The sequence below is a fragment of the Mercurialis annua genome, linkage group LG4 (assembly GCF_937616625.2).
Source record: "Mercurialis annua linkage group LG4, ddMerAnnu1.2, whole genome shotgun sequence".
Lineage (NCBI taxonomy): Eukaryota > Viridiplantae > Streptophyta > Magnoliopsida > Malpighiales > Euphorbiaceae > Mercurialis > Mercurialis annua.
The window spans coordinates 34,929,342-34,945,247 of NC_065573.1; the positions used below are offsets into that span (position 1 = coordinate 34,929,342).

General features: G+C 31.0%; 2 protein-coding genes across 2 annotated transcripts; one reads left to right on the forward strand and one right to left on the reverse strand.

The window, feature by feature from the left end:
- Positions 1 to 5,284: 5,284 nt before the first annotated feature.
- Positions 5,285 to 8,601, forward strand: LOC126676274 (uncharacterized). Its single transcript, XM_050370441.2, has 7 exons — positions 5,285 to 5,818; positions 6,136 to 6,249; positions 6,381 to 6,745; positions 7,022 to 7,766; positions 7,851 to 7,947; positions 8,045 to 8,099; positions 8,195 to 8,601. The coding sequence occupies exons 1-7, from the start codon at positions 5,353 to 5,355 to the stop codon at positions 8,255 to 8,257; spliced, it is 1,905 nt and encodes a 634-aa protein (XP_050226398.1). The 5' UTR covers positions 5,285 to 5,352; the 3' UTR covers positions 8,258 to 8,601.
- A 5,064-nt stretch (positions 8,602 to 13,665) lies between these two features.
- On the reverse strand, positions 13,666 to 15,104 carry LOC126676280 (transcription factor CYCLOIDEA-like). The gene is made up of 2 exons (XM_050370448.2): positions 14,009 to 15,104; positions 13,666 to 13,915 (listed from the first exon to the last, which is right to left on the reverse strand). The coding sequence occupies exons 1-2, from the start codon at positions 15,045 to 15,047 to the stop codon at positions 13,869 to 13,871; spliced, it is 1,086 nt and encodes a 361-aa protein (XP_050226405.1). The 5' UTR covers positions 15,048 to 15,104; the 3' UTR covers positions 13,666 to 13,868.
- Positions 15,105 to 15,906: the final 802 nt, after the last annotated feature.

The following is a 15,906-nucleotide window of genomic DNA, read 5'->3' on the forward strand; positions in this document are numbered from 1 at the left end:
GCCGATATTAAACTAATAGTTTTTTTAGTAAAAAAAACTTAAAACTAATTTAGTATGTGTTTTATAATACTGATAGTAAACTAAGCAATAATTTATTTTAACATTTTATAATTAATAAAAACAACTAACAATAAATTGCTTTTTTTAAGTAAAACAATAATAAACCGTTAGTAAATTAATTGGTAAACTTAAATTAATAATAAACCATTAGTAACTTAGAGGGCGTTTGGTTCAGCTTTTCGGTAAAATTAGTTTAAATTTTACTTTTCAAAAAGTTTCGCTAAAACATTTGATGAATTTTTTTAAAAAAACGTGATTTGTCGATTGATATATTAATTAGACTTAATGCAATTATATCAATTTATTTTATTTATATTAATATGTAAATTTTCATAATCAATACTAAATTAGTTAGAGCTTATATTATAGAATAAATAAAGTTTTCATTTTTGGATAATCAAGTATGTAATTTTTTTTGGCTAACCCCTTAAAAGCCTTCACCTTTTATCCCCAATTCGATTGCACTCTGACGTTGTAAAATCACCAATTTTACCCAACTTTACACCTTTCTGTTTCAATTGCACCCTTAAACATCAAATTGACCTGTTTTCATCAAAAAGGTTCAAATCAATACTTTATATTTTAACATATATTTTAAATAGTCCTTAATGTTTTATTTAAACTAAGAACTCTTCTTTCCAAATATAATAAAATTTAATAATAATTCTTTATATAAAATAAATAAATATTATTAATAAAATTAAATTTATAAAATAAAAATGAGATTTTTAATATATCATTTATATAATTAATGATATTTTTTTATGTTAGTTCTAACATTAAAACGATTCTGTAGCCGCCATTCGACCCATTAAAGAAATTTATCACTAAATAAATCAAAAAAATTAAATAATTTTTTTTAAAAATATAAAATTAATTTTTATATTTTTAAAAATTGAAATAATTAAAATTTGTTTGTCGTGGTTCGTCTCGAGGAAGACGAACTCAGACCTGGGTTATGGTTCAAACGAACCAGCTCTGAGTACAAAGAAGACGAACACTGTTCATCATCATTGTCCATAAGAAGTAACAAAATCGAAGGGTGCATAACTCATGTGGTCATGGTCCTGAGGTCTCTGTCTCTTTTCCTTTTCTGTAATGACCAACTAAACTGTGGCACACTGCTCACCTACCTCCACTGTCCAAGGAGATCACTCATTTTTATCATCTTCTATTGCTTTCACTAACAATCTGGAACATTTTTAAGTTGGATTATTTAAATCAAGCATTGCCCATGGATCCATCTTCTTTACTGAATGATGGGTCTTACAATTTGGCGGAGATCCGGCAGTTTCCTTTTAATGGTAATGGGGGAGGACAGTTCAGGCAGACAATAGTTTGTCAGTTTAGGATTAATAATGACGATAATGATCTAATAAATTTAGACCGGAGAGGTACTTGTGGCGACGGCGGTGGTGCAAGGAATATTGATAACATGAAGCAATTTTATTAGGATTTTATGTATTTTTATTCAAATCAAATTAGATTTAGTAATTGAATATTTGTAGTTTATAGGGGATCAAAGTTATACAATACAATTTTATTTAATCAAAATTCTAATTATAATATATATTTAATAATTAATTAAATAATGAATGACCATAGAACCTTTATTAGTAATAAATTAGAAAGGATTGTTCAGTAAATTTGCCTGTCCCCCCCCCATCCGTGCTTTTATATATAGTATAGATATAGATATAGATTATATAATATAATATGTTTATAATTTAATAAATAAAAATAATAATATACTCTATAAAGTCATTTTATATATAAACAGCAACAAACTAATCAAATTTCACCAAACATGTATATTCTATCAGCTAACAGTTAACAGAAAATAGTCGAACCAAACAGGGCTTTGATATTATTATTTTTAAAAATAGTTTTTTACAAATGAAATTGTATATTTCAATTTTTTCTAATCAAACCATATTTTGACAATAAATTTGGTCAACCCATATTTTTGAAAATAGTTTGCTATTTTGTGGTCATTTCCCAAAAAAACCAAAAAAAAACACAAATAGCCATTGGGCTAATAATCAAATTTAGATGTGATCTAAAAAAATTTAGAGTATATTAAATATACATAATATATTTGGTAAATTTATAATTATTTTACTTTTAAATTATCTATATTTAATTTAATAAAATTGTGTTATGCATTTGTATTAAATTTTAGCGGAACTTGTGGAACCTGAAATGAATTTTGGGAGTATGTTGAGCTTTTTTGGCACTAATAATTTTCTTTTAAAAATTAAAATAAAATATGTACAAGATAAATTACTAACACTAGAATATAATTCGTTTCATTTGAAATATAAAATTATTATTTTTAAATTATTGGCTGTTAATCAACAATGGCACTCCAACTTAGACTCCCCTATCACGAAACCCCCTGAACTTTAAAATCGGCCGCTAAACCCCCTAAACTTTATTTAATGATCAACTTAACCCCTTTTAGCCCAAATAGACCAAAATGCCTTCAGATCAATAAAAAATACAAACAAGCCTAACAACCTCAATCTAACCAAACCTAAAATCTTCCAACCAAATCAAAGATAATCCATTCAACCAACAAACCAACCCACCCAATTTAATCAAGGCTAAAACCACTTATCCAACCAAATTAAATATAACCCCTTTAATCAACCAAATCAAACCAAAATGAGCAATGCATCCAATTAAATAATACTACTCCATCGGAATGCGCCATCCGCCGCCACCAACAATTTCCGACCACCGTCACCCATCCACTACCAAAAAAATCTGATTAACTCTTTTTAAAAAAATTAAAATTTATTAATCCGGTGAACAGACCACCCGTGGGTCAGTTCACCGGAATGGACAGACCCACCGGTGGGTCTGCCAATGACAGACTCACCACGGCGGTGGGTCTGTTATGTTTGGAACAGATCCACCACGAAGGTGGATCTGTTCCGTTTACAGATCCACCACGGAGGTGGATCTGTTCTTGAAGAACAGATCCACCTTCGTGGTGGGCGTGTTCCAAACGTAACAGATCCACCTCGTGGTGGATCTGTTCTTCAAGAGTAGACCCACCACGATGGTGGGTCTGTGATGAACAGACCCACCGTCGTGGTGGGTCTGTTCAGTGACACACCCACCAAGACGGTGGGTCTGTTCATCACAGACCCACCTTCGTGGTGGGTTTGTCCACTCCGGTGGACTGCCGGAGAAGACGAACGGTTTACTTGTTCGTTTTTTCCGATTAAAATTTTTATTAAAAAAAAATAAAAAAATATTTGATATGTGATATAGAAAATAATATTTAATTTAATTTTTCATTGGATGGATTTAATAATTTATTATTAAAAAAATTAAAAAATTATTTAATATGTGTAAAAAAAATTAATAATTTATTTAATTTTTGGTTGGATTTTTTTGATTTGGTTGAGTGGGTGAGTTTGGATTTGGGTGGATTGGTGATTTAATGATTTGGTTGGATTATGTTTGATTTAATTGGGTGGGTGACTTTATACTTGATTGGATTGGGTTGGCTTAGTTTTTCTAGGGGTATTTTGGGCATTTTTGAGAAAATATGGGGCTTGGGGGGGGGGGGGTTTGGGGCGGTTTTTGACTAAAAGGGGTTTAGTTGATCATTAAGTAAAGTTTAAGGGGTTTAGCGGTCGATTTGAAAGTTCAAGGGGTAAGTTGAAGTGCCATAGCTGATTAATAGCCTAAATTATTGGATATGGTCAACTTGGATCAAATCAAACAGCTGGACCGATTGAATCGGTTAAATCAAAAATTGCTGGCCACCGATTTTTTCATCGGTTCAATTTTTATAACACTAAGGGGCCGTTTGGTTCGCCATAAAAAGGGGGGGAATGAGAATGGGTATGGAAAGGCCTAATTACTTAAAAACCACCCACCTTGTAACTTTTTTCATTTCTACCATGACCTAGAAAAATTTTCAATTGTACCCTATTTGCGATTTTTATGTTTCATTTGTATCCCAAAATTAAAAAATATGATGATTTAATTAATTTAATGATAAAAATATTAAAAATAAGATACATAAATGATTAACATTAACGTTTTATCTGAATATAGGTTAAAAATGAAGGACTAATTTGAACTCTTTTTCAAAAAAAATAGGTCAATTTAACTCATTAGGTAGATATGAAACATAAAAACCGAAAATAGGGTACAATTGAAAATTTTCCTAGGTCGCGGTATAAATGAAAAAAAGTTATAAGGTGGGTGGTTTTTAAGTAATTAGGCCGTATGGAAATAATTCCCATTGTTTATGTTTGTTTTGTCAAATTGAACTTGGAAATGGGAATGTGATTACCCCCTCAATGGAAATATCCCATTCCCCCCTTAACCCATGGGAATGGACTTTTAGGAATGGGAATCAAAATTTTACAAAATATTTTAATAATAAATAATAAATATATAATTATTAAAAAAGCTATTTTCAAATATTTATTTTAAAAAATATACTTAAAATAATAAAAAAAAACATTTTTAATTTTTTTAAAAAAATGTTTTTAATTTTTTTAAAATTTTTATTTTTTAAAATTTTTTTTATTAAAAATAATTTTTTTATTTTTTTTATTTTTTCGAAAATATTTTTTTAATCTTTTCGAAAATATTTTTTAAATCTTTTTTAAATTTTTTTTTAAAATAATTTTATTTTTTATATAAAAAAATATTTAAATAAAAGAAAAAAAATAATTTTAATAAATAATAAATAATTTTTTATTAAACTTTATCCATTCCCATCCTACACTAATTTTGAACCAAACAAAAAATGAAAACAATCATTTCTATTCCCATTTTTTCTCATTCCCATTCCCATTACGATTCCCATTTCCAACCTTGAACCAAACGGCCCCTAATTGAAGTAATCGGATTGTCCATTATAGCACTCATCTGGAGGGCTATATCCGCTCCACCGGATCAAAATCATATATAGATGAACTCGGTTCCATCTCAAAAATTATATAAGCAGATAATTATGATAATCAAAAACAGATATTTAAAAAATAATCTCATAATTATCTACTTATATAATTTTTAATTATCATTATTTATTTAACAGATTGTTTTACTTATAATAAATAATGGCAATCTTTTTACATAATTTTTAAATTAAACTTAAAATTAATATACAATGTTTTATGTCAAAAGATATTTGTTTTACATTAAATTTGAGAAAACAAATCACGACGATAAAAAAAAAACTACTAGTAATAACTTGGCCAAGAAAATCGTGAAAATCCGTACCGCAAAATCTCATAGTTTCTCTCTCAGACCAAAATAATGGAGCCTCGACGGGCAACGCGCACCGTTAGCGACCCGAAAGTCCGACACGTCGGATTCTTCACTTCCTCACCCGACCGTTCCGAATCGGGTCCTTCATCCGATCCATTCCCAATAATCCCCTCCGCTTCTTTATCTCCTCCATCAATCACCGGCCTCTCCCCTACCGCCGGCAACTCCCTTTCTCCGGTCATGATCCCTCCGGCACTTCACTCCACCGCCGCTCCCTTATCTCCACTCCATCGCGAAATCTTTAATAACAATGTGAGTGAGTTTTTTCCAGCTGCTGCCACTTCTCCTATTGCAATGACGTCTTTTTCGGATAGTGGAAGGGGTGCAACGGCGCCGTCTAGTAGTTATCCTGGAAGCGGCGGTGGATTTGATTTTGTGCAAACGAGTAGTAGTGTACCTGCTAGTGGACTGACTACCGTTTCTGTCGTTACTAATTTGCCGTCGGGAATTAACGGTATTATGTTTTTATTTATTGATTTGATTCTTATGAAAATTAGATTAATGTGGAATTTAAATTTAAATTGGTAATTTGAGTTTTATTAGGTGAACTGATATTATTTGATTAGCTAGGGTTTCAATACATGGTGATGAATTTGTTTCAGTAATGTGTATTTGTACTAAGTAGGCTCTGTTTGAAATGAATCATTTGGTAAATGCTTGATTGAATTGAGTTGTTGCATTTGTTTTAAAAATAAAATTATGTTTGCCTAGCATTTTTTCAAGTGATCATTATTATGAAATGATAACTAATAGCAGATAATGATGTGTTAGGTGAAGTGCAAAATGTTGGCCGAACAAATTCACAGCCATTGAAAGACAAAACTACTAAAGCTGAAAGGCGTGCCATTCAAGAAGCTCAACGAGCTGCTAAAGCTGCTGCAAAAGGTAATCACTAATCACATTACAAACATTTATCAAGCATTTCTCAGTTGCTAAGTAGATTTAGACAGTTTCTTTATCCCGTCGTATGCTCTATCACTATGATGTTAACCCTTTCGGTTAATGAGTTTCATTAGCTGAAGGTTCCAAGACTCCCGTTGTTGCTTCTGGGACTGCAACTCCCACAAATACGAAATTGGCTAAAGCTGCAAAGGCTCCTTCACAGAAGAATGATAGTGGTCCAGCTCCAGCTTCTGAGAAAAGGGGGGGTGAGCGTCCGCCAGAAAAAGATAGAAAGAAAGATGTTCCTCAACCGCGCATGCAATATGATGACAAAAGTCGAGTTGAGAAGGCTAAAAAGCGTGCAGTTGTAAAACAAACTGAAGCTAGGAACAGGGTGGAGTTGTTTAGGCATCTACCTCAATATGAGCGTGGAACTCAGCTTCCTGATCTTGAGTTAAAGTTTTTCCAACTTGATCCTATGCATCCAGCTGTCTACAAGGTGTTCCTGTTATTTACTTCTTTACATTTTTCTCTAATTCTGTTTTACTTATCATGTTTAGAATTTATTTTATGTATTATCGTAATTGAGTTTGCATTGTCATCTTAGCAAGAGGTGAAATGTGATGTGAGAATTATTGCTAGATGAACTTATCTCGAGTTTGTTTTTGTCTTGTCGACGGATTAAATGTGATATTAGGATCTTAACATGGCTGTGGCATAAGATTCAATATTCTCATACTTTTGCTAAATTATGAGTTTCTATTATTGATGCCAGGTTGGATTGCAGTATTTATCTGGAGATATTTGTGGTGGTAATGCTCGCTGCATTGCCATGCTTCGAGCATTCCAAGAGGTCATTAGTGACTACTCAACGCCACCTGAGAAAACTCTTGTTCGTGACTTGACAGCAAAAATAGGAAATTATGTTTCTTTCCTCATTGAGTGCCGCCCCCTTTCAATCAGCATGGGAAATGCAATTAGGTTTCTGAAAAACCGAATCGCCAAGCTGCCTATGACTTCTTCTGAATCAGAAGCCAAAGCAACTCTTCATTCAGATATTGATCATTTCATATCTGAGAAGATCACAGCTGCAGACCAAGTGATTGTCAGGCATGCCGTCACAAAGATCAGGGATGGTGATGTTCTTCTTACATATGGGTCATCTTCTACAGTTGAAATGATATTGCTGCATGCCCATGAGCTTGGCAAACAGTTCCGGGTTGTAGTGGTGGACTCTCGTCCAAAACTTGAAGGGCAACTGTTACTTCGTAGGCTGGTGGGGAAGGGTATTAGCTGCACATACACTCATATAAATGCTGTTTCTTATATCATGCACGAAGTCTCTCGGGTATTTTTGGGTGCGGCATCTGTACTGTCTAATGGAACAGTTTACTCAAGAGTAGGGACAGCATGTGTCGCTATGGTCGCCCATGCATTTGGTGTACCAGTCTTAGTTTGCTGTGAAGCATACAAATTTCATGAGAGGGTACAACTAGATTCTATATGCTCTAATGAGTTGGGTAAGAATTTCTGGTTAATAGTAGGCGTATTCTCAAAATAAGAATTACTGGATACTCTGCTCTCAATGTATCTTTTTATTGCAGGGGATCCAGATGCACTTTCAAAAGTTCGCGGCAGGGAGGAAATCAACTTCTTGAATGGTTGCGCCCATAATGAAAATCTGCAGCTGTTGAATTTGATGTAAGTGCTTACTCCTTGCGACGCTAATGATAATGTAAGAAATTTATTAGTTTGCCAACTAACTGACCGTCCCTTGTATTTGGTTTGTCATTGACAGTTATGATGCAACTCCTTCAGATTATGTTTCCATGATAATTACAGATTATGGCATGGTAAATCACCGCAGAACTTGTTGCAATTTTTTTAGTTAACTTCAATTTTTCATATCGTTGGTTTTCAATTTGCTTTTGTTTGGGCATTTTATCAGGTGCCCCCCACAAGCGTCCCTGTCATTGTCCGAGAATATGGTAGAGAACATTGGTTGATATGATGTTTGCCTGTTGATGCTAATTTCCGACTTAGGAGCAATTGCAAGCGAAGCAACAAGATTAGACGGATTTTTTTTCTTCATTGTCATCCCCTGTTCTGGACAGTTTCTGTCTTTCTATTGTTTTTTATTTTCTTATTTCCTGACTCAGTGAAGAGTGCGTATTTCGCCTCTCCGAGCAGATCTAATCATGCATTTTAATGTAGTTCTGTCAAATTTTTTTCCTTCTGGGGATTGCAGGTAGTTTTACTTGCATAACTAAATGACAGCCTTGTAACACCTGTTGCCATTACACCTTTAGGTGTTTGAATGTCTGCATTTCTACCTGTGCAAAGTTTTTCTTTAAACAGTGATGAATCATCATTCTTCCTCTTTAAGAGGTCACTTCATTTGTAAATTCAGCTCAAGAATTGAGGTTAGTTTGCAATAACTTGTAAAATGAAGGTAATAACGTGATTTCAGCATGAACATTCAACAATTAATGCATAGAGAAGGAAAATATGACCTTGTATTAGGGGTGAGCAAAAATTTGGTTAAATTGAATTAACTGGATTATTTCGATCGAGTCAGGGTATTTGTGAACTAAAAAATCTGAATGATTTAAAATTTTGATTAGCCGAATAATTTGAACATTTTTATGGTTTATTTTGCAATTACAACACAAGTATAGAAAATTTGCCAGTTTAAGGAACAAAACAAACAATATGTTTTTTAAACATTTAGAACAATGAGCAATATTTTGATTAAAAAGATAGTGCTGTGATTGGCAAAACATCTATATTGTGGTGTCTGCATATAAATATTTTCATCGAAAAATGCAGTTCGGTATATTACGATTGCAAAAATTTATTAGTTCGAAGAAAGAGTCAACACGGCCCTCAATTTTGTGTCTCATGATCAAATAAGTCTACTTTAATTTTTTGGTCTATTAGATCCTCAAAGTAAGCCGTTTTCATTTTATCAATCAACTAGCTAAATCCCCAAACTTATGTCTTCCGGGTCAAATAAGCATGCATTTGAAGGAGTTACTTGACGTGTATTAAGAGAGTTTGAGGACCTAGTTGACCTAAAAAAGTTTGAATACCTAATTGATCCAAAACAAATTAAAATGGACTTATTTGATTCCGAGACACAAGTTTGAGGGCCGCGTTGCCTCTTTGTTCGTTCATATATGACATTATAAAAGATTAAATTATGATTTTAAAATACATTAAAATTCATGAATTAATTTGCATTTAACTGGTTTTTTTATTCGTTAGTAATTACCATTATATTTTACCAGATTAACCGAGTAGCTATCAGCAGGTTCATTTTTATTTTTATTGTCTTTTAAGATTATGGTTAATTTAGGGAATTTGGGTAAAAAGATAAAATAATCTGGTCAAATATAGTTTTGATTAAATCAGTAGGGAGCTGATCGTTTGCTATACTGCACTCATCAACCAAAAGCTAGCCGAAGGGTAAAGCTAAGAAAAGATACGTTGCTTGAAACACAATTAATGAGTATCCTCCTGCTAACCTGGAGGCTTACTGTTCTTTTTGTACTTGTATTTTGTTTCTTGTTAATGAACATCATTATTCTTCAAGACAAGAAAAATTATTCAACGATCTCTTTGCCGGACTTTCTGGAGATTACAGTTCACAGAGAGAGGTAAGGCAATAGGGAAGAGTAGAATATTAAAAAATTATTATTTATTTTTCTAGGTGTGATTTCTTTTACGTACCCTTTTGTTAGTAAAAAATGTTCATTCTGTCAGTAATACTGATTTTATTTTTTAATGCTCAAACTAGAAAAAGACGAGCCCTATGCATGTAGTAATACTAATACTTTTTGTAGCCACTAATTACTTGCTCTGCAAAAGGCTGGAATCTATATATTTTTTAAAGTGTCTATAGTCTAATACTACCCGCATTTTTGTTATTACAATGAGAAATATAGGGAAATATATGGAAGATGTGGGTGTGGGCACGTATCACCCACATAGTATACAACTCTGAGGATTTCTTGCACATTTACCCATGCATTAACTAAACCCTTTTCTTTTTTCTGCTTCTGTATTGCAAGCTTTTATGTTACGCTTCTGTTCAAGTGTTCATCGTTGTCTTGCTCTTGCAGAGGTTCTGTTCATGCAAAATGTAAAATGTAAGTCAATTTCTAGCTTTTCCTCTTACTCATCGGTTCAGTTTATGTGTGCATATACTTAAATTTTGTTGTTTTCTTCTTTGTTTGATCTTTTTGATGACTTTGTTAAGAAGCTAGAAAACTGAAACAAAGATTTAAAGAATATTGGTTGCTGAGAAACTGGAGGAATATTGCTAATAAAGAAAGTGAAATGTTCAATCTCTTTTAGTTGAACAAAAAAAATCCATGTTGGATATTGCACAACTTTTTGCCACTATTTTAAAAAAAAAAAAACAGATGCTTATGCTCAAGTTTGGAGCAGAAATGTTTTACTAACAAACATATCGACGGAAAATTGCTATGTTAAACGGACTAACACTCACATCAAATTCAGTATTTCTTAAATTTTGAAATTAATGTAAGAATGGATAATAACTACAATATTTTTATTTAATAAGAATACATGGTGAAAACAAACCATAGTTAGTGTATTTGCTTAGTCTAATAATAACGCAGTAGATTTATTTGTTTAGCCATGTTCAAAAGTTGAGATATTACCAACAGTGGCCATGTTCGTAAAACTGAGGATGAAGAAGGTTGAACTTGAAGATGATATAAAAACTACTCAAAAATCTCTTAGGTAAGCCGTCCTGTTCGTCTTTAGTAAATTTATTTTATCTAATATTTTTATATGTGCTGTGATTCTTGCCGACTGCTGAGAGTTTATTTTGTGCGATTGTTACTTAAAAAAAAAAAAAAAAGTTTAAGAGAAAGGATTAATGTTGGGCCTGGAACAGATATATGGGCCAAATAAAACTTTGTCAATTAGACCTTTGCGAGATAGCATATATGTCCATAGGCCCAGGAGAACATGATCTAGCTAGGGCATTGCAAGATCAAAATGCATTCAATTTGATCTATCAAATTTAGAGTTCTTTACAACAACATCAAAAATTACAAAAATAGCAGTGGCCAAATTTCTTGTTCACACAAACACATGGTATGATTAAAATGTGGGTAAAACTACGGCATGGTATAAAATTAATATAAAAATATGCATTTATTTTGTATTTATTCGATTTACAAAACGTTTATAAGAATATATAAATAATATGATATTTATATATAATCTATAGTTATTAATATAATTTTAAATGCATATAACATACACATTTAAAAATAATAGTAATATATAAAAGTTGGAATCATTTATGAAATTTTATTATTTATATACCTATATAATTGAGAGAAGAAACAAAATATAATCATGAGAATTTGACATAACATTCCATGAGTTCTCTATTTATTTGAATTACTTATTTAATTTGGAAATAAGAAGTATTATTAATGAAGAATATTAATGAGTTTTCAATTTACATTAGTTCAATTATTTTTGTAAAATTTAAATTTGTCTAAACTATTTATGTAATTTAATCTTTAATTTATACTAAAAATCATATAATGTGCAAAACTATTTGTATAAATAATTTTTTAAAATTGAATAATTTGAAAATAATATTTATAAAGTAATAAAATAAATATAGTTTGAAAATAATATTTACAAAGTAATAAAAAAATTAGAGCAGTTCCACGCGAATACTAAAGATATATGACAAGTTTACTGATAATTAAGAGAATCAAACATCTCCAAATGATAATAACTCATTACGTTAATTATTTTAATAATTGAATATTATTAAGAAGAAATGACCTTCAATGCTTAAGTGGTAAATTAAAAATAGTGAATTTGATCAATAGGGTGCACTATTATAGTCCAAATTTAGAAAATAAATTTTGCAAAGTATTAAATTTTGAAGGCATTACACTTTTATTTTATTTTAGTCAAATTGAATCTAAGTGGCAATCAATTCTTAACACGTCAGGGAGCAACTAATTTTTCTTCCTATATCAAAATGATATAAAAGAAAAAAAAATTAGTGATTGATGTAAGAGTTTAGTGATTCATGTAAAAATAAAAGATGTAGTGATTGATGTAAAAAGAAATTATGACATCAAAAATTTAATATCCGTGACATGACAAAATCGGTTGCAACATGAATTCATGTTTTTTTTTTTGTGATTAAAATGAAATAGAATAAAAATGTAATGATGGTGAAAATTTAATATCCAGAATATGAATTTAGTCTGTTATATATAAAGGTCTAGTGATACTAGCTAGCTCAGTCAACTGTTTAATATATTCACAAAATATATGTTGCTAAAACTAAGGTAGATATGAAGTATTAATAGATCTCAAGCTTGTCTATTTATTTTTTATAATTCCCCAACTAATTTGAAGTGTATAAGCTCATGTGAAGAAGTCTCAAATTAAAATCTAAATATTCTTTCACAAACTGAGGAGAAATAAGTAATACACAAATATGCATATTTCACTGCTTTACTAATAGAAAGAAATCAGTCAATATCCTAAGTCTTTCCATTTATAAAGTATACTCATTTCAAATAATCATTCAATCCAAGAATTTAATTGGCTAAATGGTAGAATTAGAAAACTAATTTAAAGAGTGAAATTATACTTTATATAATAGTTTAAGTCAAGGAATATTATATATAAATATCTCGCTTAGAATATAAAGATAACCACACTGAACAACTATGAACAAACAATCAAATAAACTAAATTTGAGTGGTCAAAATATAAATCGAATAAGAAATTGATCAAAAAATAATTATAGATGAAAAATGAAGAAAGAATATCACTTAGAGTGAGTGTAAACATAATGATAAATTATGTAGATAAGTTTATGTACTAAAATAAAAGAACAAAAGAAAAACTTGACCGGTGACAAGTCATATCCAATCTAAAGTTTTCTAGTTAATAACAATTTCAATGAGCATCTAATGTGTATAAAGCTTTTATCTACAGCATAATTAGAAAATACTCTAGTGAAATTGAGTATTGAATTAAGTCTGTATATGATTGTATTGAAACAGAAAAAGAATGCTCTCTAGCTAGGGTGAATTCATTATCTAGGTTACAAAAATAAGCTCCTCCAAAAAAATGAGAATTTCCCCCCTTCAATCTGATTTAGGGCTGAATATCTTCTGCAAAATATCTAGGGCAAATTATGATAATTCTGATTTTAGTTCAATAAATTCAGAGAATTACACTTCTAACAAGAACAGATGCATTAATTTTAGATAAATTCTGTGACAATAATTGTAAACTGAAGTAGGGTTTCAATTTCCAATTCAACGAACTGAAGTGAGTTTGCACTTTGATTGAAGCAGTTATGATGCATTGAGACCATTTAGCAAAATTCAATATGGGACATCATCTTATATTAATCAGCTTAAAGCTTGAACACAGAGATATGCAACACGTTAATCAAAACCTTAATTTCTCATTTAAAGTGCATAACAAGTGATGATTATACATGGCACTTTAATTAGTTGTGCAATATCAAATTCAAGATGCAACAATTAAGCTAGAGAATGACACCTTACTTCTTTCCTTAATGCTCATAAACGCTAATCATTTTGATCAGCCTCCCACAGCTTGCCATACAGATGCACTCCTACAAATTGAGATCATATTAACTCATTAAATAGGGCCAATTTTAATTAAACTATAAATGCATTTTGACAAGATTTTTGATTCTTTAGTTCACCTGAAAATCGATTCATGTTGGTAATCGAACAAAAACTAGGGCTAGAGCGCGCAATTGCGCTATTAATGTCCCAATTTTCTGGTAAATTAGGCAATAAATTGTTGCAGCTTATATCTTTGAACATTACAAGATTTTGTTGATAACCCATCATTGTAGATTGCTTCAATTTCCTCGTAATCACCATTGAATCTGCAGCAATGTTTCCTTTAGGCTCTGGACCGGCGAGTGACGATGGGTTAGGGTTAGTAACGGGTAACTCCTGCCCTAATTCTTGATGATGATGAGAAAAAACTTTCAAAGATTCACAGTTTACACTTGTTTTCTCACAAGCTTGATGATTATTATTAATATCTGAGCGACAATGAAATTGTCTACTGCAGATTTTAACTCTTGTTCTTTCTCTTGCTCTTTCCCTTGCTTTTGCCCTTGACTCTTTAGCTGCTAGGTCAACTTTCTTTATCTTTTTACTCCTTTTGTTCTTACATAAATCACCACTTTCAGTTTCATTTTCTTGCTTTGAAACTAAACCCTCTAGCTCACCATTTTCAAGAAAACTTTTGATAACGGCAGATCCTTCATTCTTGGTTAGTTCTTTAATGGCTTTTTTTGACTTAAACAGTAGCCATTCTAGGGTTTTACTTGCTTTATCAAACCCTAACATATCTTGAAGATCAAAGAACTTTCTAGCGATCTGAATCGACAATCTCACTCTCCGATCTCTTAAACCTTGAGCTGTGCAAATCTTGCTGTGTCTATCTTTCTTGACCGCCTTTTTCGCAGGAACAAAAGAAGTAGGGTCCTGCTGTTGTTCTTGATCTCCATGAATATTTTGCTTAGAAATGAACATGGAGCTGTTTTGCAGAATATTAGTTGGTTGTGGTAAACTGTGGTGGTGAAGAAAAATGCTGTGATTATTAGGTTCATGATGAGCTATGTGAGGAGAAGGATCATAACAAGAAGAAGAGGAAGAAGTGAAGAGTGCAAAAGGGTTGAGAGTGTTGTTAGTAGAAGTGAACATTTGTGGATTTTGAATTTGCATTTGCACTGAAACAAATTAACCCTAAACCTATATAATTAGCTTCTTTGGATGTGGAAATTTTGACATTAAACAAAGGTACTTTGTAACAGTAGTCTTTGAAAGAGAACCACTCATTTTGTTCATTTTTAAGATTCTTTTGTTTTTTCATTTTTGGAAAAAATGCCTCTTGAGATCTCTATTCGTCACAATTTTTTATTATCCGATCCTTAAAATTTTAATTATTTTAACTCTTCTAGTATAAAATAATTGATCTATCCATAAAATGATTAAATTAATACAAGCATTTCTAAAAAATTATTTTCATTATTACAATCTCTTTGCACTCTCTTTACATTCTCGTTTGGTTCAATTATGACAATCCTCAATTAAATTAATATTTAAATTATATGCCTACAAATTTGAGAGTTGTTCATAAAATTGTATTTTATGTTCAAATGAAACTTTTTGAATTTATATTGTTCCAGCATCAATGTCTCAAGGTAACACTTTCTATTTTATTAGGCCAATTGACATTTTTTATTTTTAAAATCTCAATCCCATTTCATTTCATATTTTTTTGACAATATGTAACCAATTATAAAATTGTCAGTTCATTAAACATTTTTTAACATAGAGAGAAATTAAGCAACTTACAAAAAATATTGCCAGGAATCCTTGAAGAACAAATTCAAAGCAGAGTATTATTAAAAAAAATTGTGTAATATAAAAAGATAAAGATGCTAGTAAAGAACAAAAAAATATTTAATTTAAGTTAAAAAAAATTAGCAATATTAAAATTTTATTTGGAATAATTTTAAAAAAATTAAATAGTATAACAATCCTTCATTTATGAAAAATGGTGGATTTTAGACTTTTCTAC